The sequence below is a fragment of the Brassica napus genome, chromosome A7 (genome assembly GCF_020379485.1).
Source record: "Brassica napus cultivar Da-Ae chromosome A7, Da-Ae, whole genome shotgun sequence".
In the NCBI taxonomy this organism is placed as follows: domain Eukaryota; kingdom Viridiplantae; phylum Streptophyta; class Magnoliopsida; order Brassicales; family Brassicaceae; genus Brassica; species Brassica napus.
In genome coordinates, this window is record NC_063440.1 from 14,645,944 (window position 1) to 14,656,498 (window position 10,555).

The following is a 10,555-nucleotide window of genomic DNA, read 5'->3' on the forward strand; positions in this document are numbered from 1 at the left end:
TCGTGTTAGTATGTTTGACTATTTGGCTCTTGCATTTCATAAAAAAATGATAGCTACGGGAAAGAGCTTAAAATTGTGCTTGCCACCAACATTAATCCTAAGATAGTTGGGGGTAAGAGACAATCTTTTTTCACTGTAGTTGCATTTTAACATAGGTTCAACAAATCTATACAATAGAGTGTTTGTTTTGAACTGACATTCTCTTAAAAAAAACCATATGCGATGTCAGGCCGGTTAGTTCTGAAGGCCACTTCTGGCACACATATCTACTTTGATTCTGAGACAGCTGCAGGAAAAGAAGAATTTGACAAGTAAGTCCCCTCATTCTGATTAGATAATCACAACTTTGGTCTTGTCCTGATGAATGGAATTTCTACTTTGTTCACTGTTTTTCAAGCTCAGCCCATTGCAGATTGACAGGCGATGGAACAGACCAGACAGCGTCTTCATTAAAGCTGGTTCATGCCCAAAAAATTGAACCTCTAACCGTTGCTGGGCTTAGCCAATAGGTTATTACTGTTGATCCTCAGGTAAAGTTTGGTCTATTTAAATTTAATATTGTTTGAGATTATTCTTCTTTTTTGTCTGCTTCTTCTGCACTTTACAGATAATTGAGTTTCTTTGCACAGCTAAAGTGACTGGATGTTCAAAGAAACTTGTCCAAGAGATATATTCCTTCAAATGTGTCGCATGTGATGAAACTAATGTTGTGGTTGCACTCAAGTAAGAAAAGAGGTGTTGATGCTCAGGTAGACACTGAACTGCCTCGGTCCCTTGCTGAGATTGTTGGGAATACATACACCTTCCAGCTCAAGTTAAAGGACTTCAATTTTACTTCAAAGCACCAAACCTTCACCATTTCTGGCGTCTTTCCTTCGAGAGAGCTTGCACCTGCGCCAGCCTTTGTTGTGAATGTTGGTCTCTTTTCTTAATGTGAATCTGCTGCTATCTGTATATAATCTCTGTGTTTGTTACCTTATTAATAGGAAGGTGCGCAGGTCCCTGAAGCATCGCAGCCTGAAGTTGTGGCAACGGGATCTGATGTCAAAGTTGATAACACTTGCTCTGTTAGAGGTGACATCTACATTGGATGGTTCACTTGCCGGACATACAGCATCAGCCAGTGAGCAAGTCGCTTTGGAAGAGAATGCACCGAAGAAACCACGTTTGGAATGAGTCTACTATGAGAAACAACCACGTCTTCTCTTTATCAAATAATTGCTTTTGTATCTTTCAATTTCCTTTGAATCAATTTCCCTTTTTATAATACTCAATGTGGTGGTTGTTTTAATTAGTAATAAGTCATATTTTCAATTTTCTTTAGTTCTATTTCTCCTTTTAGACTTTCAAATTTCTTTAGCTTTGTTTCTCCTTTTTAAACTCTATGTGGTGGTGGTGGTTGTTCCAATTAGTAATGCAAGTCATTTTCAGAATTGGATCTGTGAAGTCAATAGTCATGCACCCTTGCATAGAACGTTCAAACTTGCAATGCTTATAAAACCGTTTAGGCTACAGAAAAATGTTTACTTTCCAGTTGCACCCATAAACAACATGCGGCTCGCAACACATTTTTGCCTCAACATCTATGATGTTCAGGGCAAGCTTAGGAATAATAAACTGAAAATAATTAATTCACAATTATACAATCCAAAGTTCATACACCGAACTTTTTAAGCACATAAGATTTAAAACAATAACATTGAAAAAAACACGACAACCGTTGCGTCCAAGGTATTGGCCACTAAGAACTTCAAACCAAAGTCATACACTATGGTCACTAATCACTATCAATTGGATCGGGAAAAAATATCATTTTTAACATATTTTCGTTTTCATTCTTTTTAACATATTTTCTTTACTAAGACCATTAAGTAAATTATAAATTTATTTAAAAATAAAACGTACAAACCCGGCGCGTAGCGCCGGGAAACCACTAGTTATTAAATATTTTAAACATTTTGGGAACGTCTTTTAATTTAATTCTCCGAGAGGTACACCTTTTTCTAAAAAGAAAACTCTTTTATATTTTTTTGATATTAAAACAAACTTTATAGGATATTACCTTATTTACAAAAACATAAGAACAATTAAATTATTTGTGGGAAACGGACAAAAGACTTGGACTACCCCACTCAGTGGCACAATCCTGTAATTTCAACCAAAACAATATACCCTTTCTAGGATTCATCGTCATCTTTGGTTTTAATAAGACAGTTCCCCTTTTGCTCCCCATTTTCATTTCCCTTTCCTCTTATCACAGAAGAAGAAAAAAAGAGAGCGATAAAGCAGCAAAAATAAGAAAGAAGCTCCACTGATTATTTCTTTTGTTTTCTTTTCACTTCAAGACTTAAAATTTTTAGCTGAATCAATGGCTGGAATCTTAAAGCTCCAAGCTTGGAGTATATTGTGAAGAAGAAGTCGAATTTTCTTTGCTTTTCTTTTATTTAATTTCTGGAAAATGGAATGTATGGGTATGATGATGGCTAGTAGCTTAGATCCTGAAAGGAAGCAAAGTGGAGGACTTAGAACAAAACAAGCTGGACGAGGATCTTGCCGTGGAAGTTAGTCTCCTGTTTCAATCTCCTTTTAAAGAATGTAATAATAGTTGGGTTTCCTTAGATTCATTATAAAGTTATGTTTTTTTCAGTTTAAAAGTTTTGATTTTTTTTTTTTTGTTTCCATGGGCAGTTTGAAAATTGCAGTGTTGTAAAGTGAAGAAGATCGTTCTTTAGTTGGAGCTGAGAAAGAGAGAAGGAAGCTATGGGTGTTTTGCTAAGAGAAGCGTTGAGGTCTATTTGCGTTAATAATCAATGGTCTTATGCTGTTTTCTGGAAAATCGGCTGCCAAAACTCAAGGTTACTTCTACTACTACCACTTTCATTTTCTTATTACCCAACAAAAAAAGAAACCAAGATCTTGAATGAATTTTGATTAAAGGGTTCTTCAAACTCAGATCTCGAGGATGTTTTTTTTTTTAATTATTGGGGTTTTTGTGTGTTTGGTTTAATCTAATCTTGGTTGTTGTGTAAAAGAATCTTTTGATTTGTGACAAAACCATATCCTCTTCTTTTGTTTAATTGTTTTATGATTTGCTCTACAGACTACAGTTCTTTCTTTTCTTGTCCTTTTTCGTTTTGTCTCTCTCTCTATCTAGTAGTAACTAAACCATGTTGTCCTTTTTCCGTTTGGATGTGTTAGTAAAATGTCTCTTTCTGTGGTGCAGCTTGTTGATTTGGGAGGAATGCTACGACGAAACCTCACCTTCTGGAAATGAGAATGTTCAGTTGCTTACAAACAGAATGATGTTGAACAATCGGATCATTTTGGTAGGAGAAGGGTTAGTTGGCCGAGCTGCATTTACAGGACACCATCAATGGATCCTAGCAGATAGTTTCAACCGGGGTGGTGTTCATCCACCTGAGGTTATTAATGAGATGCTTCTCCAATTCTCTGCTGGTATTCAGACCGTCGCAGTTGTCCCAGTTGTTCCTCATGGTGTTGTTCAACTCGGTTCTTCCTTTCCTGTAAGTTACCATTTTTGCTCTTCTTCACAATGTTTTGCTCTTTTCTTGAGGTTATTGTGTTCTTATGTGTGCAGATTATGGAGAACTTGGGGTTTGTGAATGAGGTGAAGGGTCTTATCCTGCAACTTGGATGTGTCCCTGGAGCTCTTTTGTCTGAGAGTTACACAACATATGAACCACCTGCTGCTGATTTTATTGGAGTCCCCGTCTCCGGGCTAATAATGCCCTCTCAAGGACACAAGATCCTCCACTCTTCAGCTTTTTTCAACTCTACTTCTTCATCATATCATCAAACGTATGAAGAAGCTTCCTGTAATCTTGTGGATGAACATCTCAAGCAAGGAGGATGGCAGACTCCAGATGCTTGGCTGAATCAAAACTTGTCTTGTATGTCTAATGTGGTCCAATGTGAAGACTCCAGCTCTAAACGAAGTGATGACTTGTTTGATATGTTGGGTCTGGATGATGATAGGAACAGAGGTTGGGGGATGAGAACAGAACAGCTCACTAGGGAGTTATCAGACTTTGGGATCATTCAAGAAACAGATCATCTCTTGGATGCTGTGGTCTCAGGTGCTCGTTCCTCCTCCAGCACAAAGCAGATCTCATCAGATGAGACCTCCGAGTCCTGCAAAACCACAATGACCAAAGTTAGTAACTCATCCGTTACCACCACACCATCTCACAGCAGCCCTCAAGGAGGTTTATATAATGAGAAGAAACCTGTTGGGCCTCCCCCATCGTCGTCGGCGCTTTACGGGTCTCAGATCAGTTCTTGGGTTGAACAAGCTCACAGCTTAAAGCGTGAGGGCACTCCAAAGGTGAATGAAACTGCAAAACCGGCTGCTAGTAACCGTAAGAGGCTTAAACCAGGAGAGAACCCAAGACCAAGGCCTAAAGATCGCCAAATGATTCAAGATCGTGTCAAGGAGTTGCGTGAAATCATACCAAACGGTGCTAAAGTAAGCTGGTTTGTTTTCATCTAAGCAAATCCCTTTAAATTAAAAAAGATTATTTACTAACAAAAATAGTAAAAATGTTTTGTTTCAACAGTGTAGCATAGATGCGCTTCTTGAACGTACAATCAAGCACATGCTCTTCTTACAAAACGTCTCGCAGCATGCTGATAAGGTGAAACAAACCGAGGGGGAGTCTAAGATTATGAAGGAGGAAGGAGGAGGAGCGACATGGGCTTTCGAAGTAGGGTCAAAGTCTCTTATGTGTCCCATTGTAGTAGAAGATATAACCCCTCCTCGCATCTTCCAAGTTGAGGTAATAACGTTTCTGCACTTTCACTTGCTAGTCAAGTTTTAGTGTTTTTTTTTTAATTTGTCTTTATATTTTTTTGTGACAGATGTTATGTGAACAACGAGGATTCTTTCTAGAGATCGCTGATTGGATCAGAAGCTTAGGACTCACCATCTTGAAGGGTGTCATTGAAACTCGAGTTGACAAGATTTGGGCTCGCTTCACTGTTGAGGTAATATTATTACTTTTAAGTTGATAGGTTTATATAAAATGATAAAAGTTGGGAGATCTCAATATGATGTTTTATTTTGTTTTTTTAGGCGAGTCGAGATGTGACGAGGATGGAGATATTCATGCAACTAATGAATATTTTGGAGCAGACGATGAAATGTGGAGGAGGAAACTCTAAGGCTATTTTGGATGGGATCAAAGCTACAATGCCCATTACCAACAACACCTTACCGGTTACTACTGGTGGCTGTTCAATGTAACACAAATTAGTGACCGGCTTGGTTAAGCTGGATTCATAATTAGAGGTTACGAGCGGACCGGTCCAGGTGGCTCGCTATGACTAACTTAAAAAAATCGGTTTGGCTGTTCAATGTACATTTGCTTCTCCTTTTTTTCATTTTTCTATGTTTTGAGATTTTTGCGAATTTTATTTTCTGTATTGAATCTCATTTGTGTGGATTTTTTTTGTTACTTTTAATCCTATGGAGTCTGATATAATGAATTAATCATGATTTTTGAAGTGTAAATTTTAGTTAATAATCTAACTAGACTTGGCTACAAACTTTTGGATTTACCGGTTCAAGTGTTCAAACAGTTTCACGTAGATCAAGGCCGGTAAAAAGAACCGGTCCACCAACAACAGCTTTAAGCCTTCAACAGTACAGAAGCTCACATGTATTTTGTACCTTTGTGTTACTTTGATTAGTAACTCTTATGTACAGTATTAGCTTATTATTTAAAAAAAACAATAGGCTCTACTTTCAATGAAATTCACTCTTTATTAACACAACGCGAGGTTGTGAGAAAAAGCTATATTGGTAGTTACAATACTTCAGTTAACAGCCTTATGACCAACGTACTTAGTGTTTTTACTAACCTGTGGTGGATGTCTTAATCCATTCCTAATTCTAGCATTTGTCCAAAATCTTTTTCATTCACATTTGTTGATCCAAAAATACAATAGAAACTATTTGGTTTCACTTACATTTTCAATATATATTTGACTTCATACACATTTGTGGATCAAACTTAGTCTAATTAAGTTTCTATAGTATTTTGAGATCCACAAATGTGAATGAAGAAAAAACTTAGTCTAATTAAGTTCAAAATACAATTAAAATTGCGTTTCTTATTACAATATGTGTTCTGCTTTTACCCTTTTGAGGTACCTAAAGTTTGATGCAAAAGGTTCATGAACTATTTTGCTCTTGCATTTAGCCTTCTCACTCTACAGATTATGATGGAATAATCGGCAGGACATTATGATTTCACATTTCCATTATATTTTCTTGGGCCCTTCAATTTCTTCCTCGCTTTTAATATATTTCCAATACTTTATCAACAGTAGGCTAGAGGTGTATATTTATTCTTTATTATACTGTAGACCTTTTTCAGTTAGACCATCTCCAATGTATTTCTCTATTTTTACCTCTAAAATAGAGGAACTCTATAATAGAGATGGGTTTTACTCCATTGTATTTCTCTAAAATAGAGATCTCTATATATAGAGCAAAATATAGAGGAATGCTATTTCTTCTCCTATAAATAGAGGAAAAAATAGCAATCTCTATTTTAGAGGCAAAAATAGAGATGGGTTGGAGTGATTTTGCCTCTAAATGCTATTATAGAGGTAGAAATAAAGGTGGGTTGGAGATGCTCTTATAAAAGTTAACTACCAATTGAATACTATCTAATTTGGGATGAATTGAAAATATGTTGCCTTGATTTGAAATTTTAAAAATTAAACAATTTGCCATTTCATTTCATATTACAATAGAACTTCTATAAATTAATACTCGATCAACTAATAATTTCTAGAAATAATAAATTTCGCCGATTTCAACTTGAGTCAGTTCAAAAATTGACACAAATCGATAAAATAATAAGATAATAATTTTTTAAAAATTCTATATAAAAAAATTCTATGTAAACTTGATGGGATATTTTCACCACTAAATTGACCATATTCTCCATACAAGCATGTGGGCGTGCGAATGATAATATCCAAATAACAAAACACACTATACTATATCAGTTAAATACATAGTATAGAACATTCGTTCATAGAAATAACATATTAATAAATATAAAAACATTATTATTTTACTAACTGCAAAAAATAAAAAAAGGAAAAAATGGGACGAAGGAGGACGGAGGGGGAGGGGGAAGAGAAAAGACGCCAGAGGGGAGGAGGAAGAGAGAGAGGACAGAGAAGTGAAGAGATGGGAGAAAGGAGAAGGAAGAGAGAGACGGAGAGGATGGAAGATAACAGAGTAAAGAAGAGCGAAAAGAGTGAGAAAAAGAAGAAAAAGTAGTTAGCTTACAAAAAAAAAAAAAAAAAAAAAGAAGAAAAAGTAGTTGGGAGAAAGAATGTTATAATATATTATACTATATTTTAAGTATAATAGTATATTATATTAATTACAATATATTTAAAATAATTATATTGGTTGTTGGAGAAAAAAATACAATAAAAGGTAAATTGTATATTCATTTTCATAATGACAAATACAGATTTATCATAATGATATGAAATTTGTTATAAATATAGACTATTCTATTAAAGTAATATAGAATAGAAAATATTTCTTGCTAAGATTAATTTACATATTTTGTTAAAAAAAATTACGTCCATTTAAAAAAAAAATAGATATGGCATATGTGAAAGAAATGTTTTTTTTTACTATTAATACTTAACTATAACTAATTAATTGAAATCCTACAGATGAAACAAAATCAGTAGGGAAAGAAAAAAAAAAGAAAAAAAGAAAACTAGAAACCCAAGTTAATCTAGCTTTGTGATTGGTCAGGGAAATATAGTGTAATATTACACAAAATATACAAAATATTATAACCATATTATTGCTATGTGTGTTACGTTAATTTATATTCTACAATGGACATGAGTCCAAATTTCCCAACTAAAAAGTTATATAAAGTTCATCCGGTCGTTCACATGGTTATCAAATAAAAAATGACACCACAAAGAGAATTAGCTGAGGTCTGAACGAAAAACACGTTATTGTGTGGCATCAAAGTAAAATTGGCATGAAAGTGTTGGATAGTGTGTTCACTTTTTTTAGAGGAATTCCATGTTTACTATTTGTATGGTACTATTATTTGCCTTTATCACTATTAAATAAATATTTTTAAAAACACTTTCTCTGTTAAGTGATAAAAAACTATTATACATTTGTTATATATATATATATAATAAATTAATTATTTAAAAAATAATATGTTTTCGAATTATATTTTTTTTTCAAATTCAAATTTTTTATTAAAATTTTTTTCAATTTTGTTTTTTGAAAATCAAAAATTATGTTTAAAACTATTTTTTAAATTATATTTTTAAGTATTTATTTATATATTTAATAGAACCCTAAATTTTCAAAAATCCTATCTCACTCTTCAAATATAAACTTAACTCTAGATTAGTTAATCTTATGGGTATAAATATTTTTTACTTTTTATTAAAAATTAATAAAAATAAAAATGGTTAATGTAAACATGAAAAGTGGTATTATAAATGTTGTATTTGTAACAGTTTCTCCACTTTTTTTTACAGCGAAAGTAAATTGTAATTCCTTTTAGAAATGATTATTCATTATCATAGTCTTAATTATTAGATCTTGCAAGTTTAGTTTGATCAGTCTAACCAAAATATGAAATATATAAGTTCTGAGCCCACTTTAATACAGATCTAATTAGAAATCCCTTAGAACCTAACAGTCTTATATAAATGAAGCCTAAAAGAGATGCAAGCCCATACTGAATTTTAGAGACCCACCTCCTCTAACAAGAACGAGAGAAGCGAGAAAGAGGTGAAATAGAACCCTAGTTAGAATCAAACGAGACAGAGAAAGAACAAGAAGAAAACAAATACGCCGAGAAATTGGAACCAGTGCATACAGATAATATTTGCGATACAGATAATATTTGTGATGCTTACTCAGAGGCGTGCCTACAGTGTATTGAAAAAGGCATTCGCCTCAGGCCTCCGATTAATGTGACTGTTTTTAGGGCTCCAAATTTTAAGATAATTTCTAGTATATTGGTTTAGACTTATTAAAAAAAAAATATTTCTACAAAAATTAATTAATTCACTTTTTGAATTCATGTATTTTTTCTATAAGACATAATATAATATATTTACGTTATAAACTTATTCTTTTACAGTATTAAACTTGTGTATTTGGTAAAAATAATATATTATATTAGAAAATTGTTTTCATTACGGTTGTAAATAAATTTATTTTTAAAATTTGCCATAGGCCTCTAAAACTCTTCGCACGGCACTGTGCTTACTAGAAATTCTATTTGAACTAAGCGGATGGTGGTCGGTAGGGATGATGCAAAAAAAATTGTTATAAAGGAAAATAATACATGAATATAAAAACTGAGAAGTAGATATTTCCTTTTGAGGTAAGGAACTAAAACTCTGGAACATTACAAATAATTTAAAAATCTATGGAGAGCAATTTCCCTCTCTTTGGATTATGCAGATCAGCCATTTCTAGTGGTGATAGCTTCCAAAATTGCTAATTCAATTTTACTTGGGGTAACTTACATTTTAAATGTTGTATAATCGCTGGTCTCGGACATTGAAGGATTTATGGACCAAATGTTTAGAATTTAAAATGGTGCTCGTGGTCCAATGATGATTAACTTGAGGGTGAAATCCAATACAGTGAAGTTATATGGATTCGAGTCCCTACTAGGGAATTAAATTTTAAGATCGTCAGAGACAATGAACCGACACGTGAGCCAAAAATATAGGTTGCTAATACATGGCTAGTCTAAACCTACTTCGGTGAAGACCAGTATACCGCTGTATAATTAAAAAATGTTTAGAATTTCTAAAATTTATTAAAAAATCTAAAATACTTGTTTGAATTGTGAGAGAATTTTACAAAGAAACATACTAATATTTGCAAATTTTTAGGAAAACCAAATAGTATTATGTGTATCGTTAAATATCTGTAAGTCCTTTCTAGTTTCTTATGAAGAACACTTAACTGGTGACTATTTAAGAAATACTAAGAACAAATAAAAAACACACGGAGAGAAATAAAATTAAAGAAATGAGTGAGAATGATTGTTCTTCCTCGTTGAAAAATAAAATTTTGCTTTGTTATTTTCTATAAAAAAGAATGATAAGAAATAGAAAAAAAATTAAATTATGAATGGTGTATTTTTGTGGAAACTTTAAAGAATTAAATGTTCCTTCTCATTCTCTTAGTCATCAATCACAATGCTTTATATTTTTTGTTACATTTGGAAGAATAGTAATGACAAGGCTCATAAAAATAAAAACAGAAAATCTATACGAGATTTTACGCACATCATCGGAGATTAAAGATGCTTATGGGCTAAACTCTAAATTAAAGATATAGTACATGATTTGAAATAAGCTGTTACAAGAGTATTTAAGTTCATATCAACAAAGTCTCGAAAGACCATGATACTTTTATAGGATAAAGATGGTTTTACAAGGTGACCAAAAAATGATAGTTGACAACAAATAATGATTTATTATAGTATAACGGAAA

General features: G+C 33.1%; 1 protein-coding gene across 2 annotated transcripts; it reads left to right on the plus strand.

The window, feature by feature from the left end:
* Nucleotides 1-2,230: 2,230 nt before the first annotated feature.
* On the plus strand, nucleotides 2,231-5,517 carry LOC106396457 (transcription factor LHW). Of its 2 annotated transcripts, none has more exons than XM_013836852.3 (7): nucleotides 2,231-2,595; nucleotides 2,689-2,855; nucleotides 3,224-3,524; nucleotides 3,599-4,486; nucleotides 4,578-4,796; nucleotides 4,879-5,004; nucleotides 5,093-5,517. In XM_013836852.3, the coding sequence occupies exons 2-7, from the start codon at nucleotides 2,761-2,763 to the stop codon at nucleotides 5,261-5,263; spliced, it is 1,800 nt and encodes a 599-aa protein (XP_013692306.2). In that variant the 5' UTR covers nucleotides 2,231-2,595; nucleotides 2,689-2,760; the 3' UTR covers nucleotides 5,264-5,517. The 2 variants fall into 2 exon arrangements, with proteins under 2 accessions (XP_013692306.2, XP_013692307.2); XM_013836853.3 differs by having other exon boundaries at nucleotides 2,231-2,561.
* The last annotated feature ends 5,038 nt before the right edge of the window (nucleotides 5,518-10,555 follow it).

What these genes read in the sequence shown, in the direction of transcription:
- LOC106396457 (XM_013836852.3), top strand. Translation starts at nt 2,761, where the DNA reads ATGGGTGTTTTGCTAAGAGAAGCGTTGAGGTCTATTTGCGTTAATAAT. An exon ending in TCATACCAAACGGTGCTAAA is followed by an intron (nt 4,487 to 4,577) that starts GTAAGCTGGTTT and finishes TTGTTTCAACAG; the next exon opens with TGTAGCATAGATGCGCTTCT. An exon ending in GGGCTCGCTTCACTGTTGAG is followed by an intron (nt 5,005 to 5,092) that starts GTAATATTATTA and finishes TTGTTTTTTTAG; the next exon opens with GCGAGTCGAGATGTGACGAG.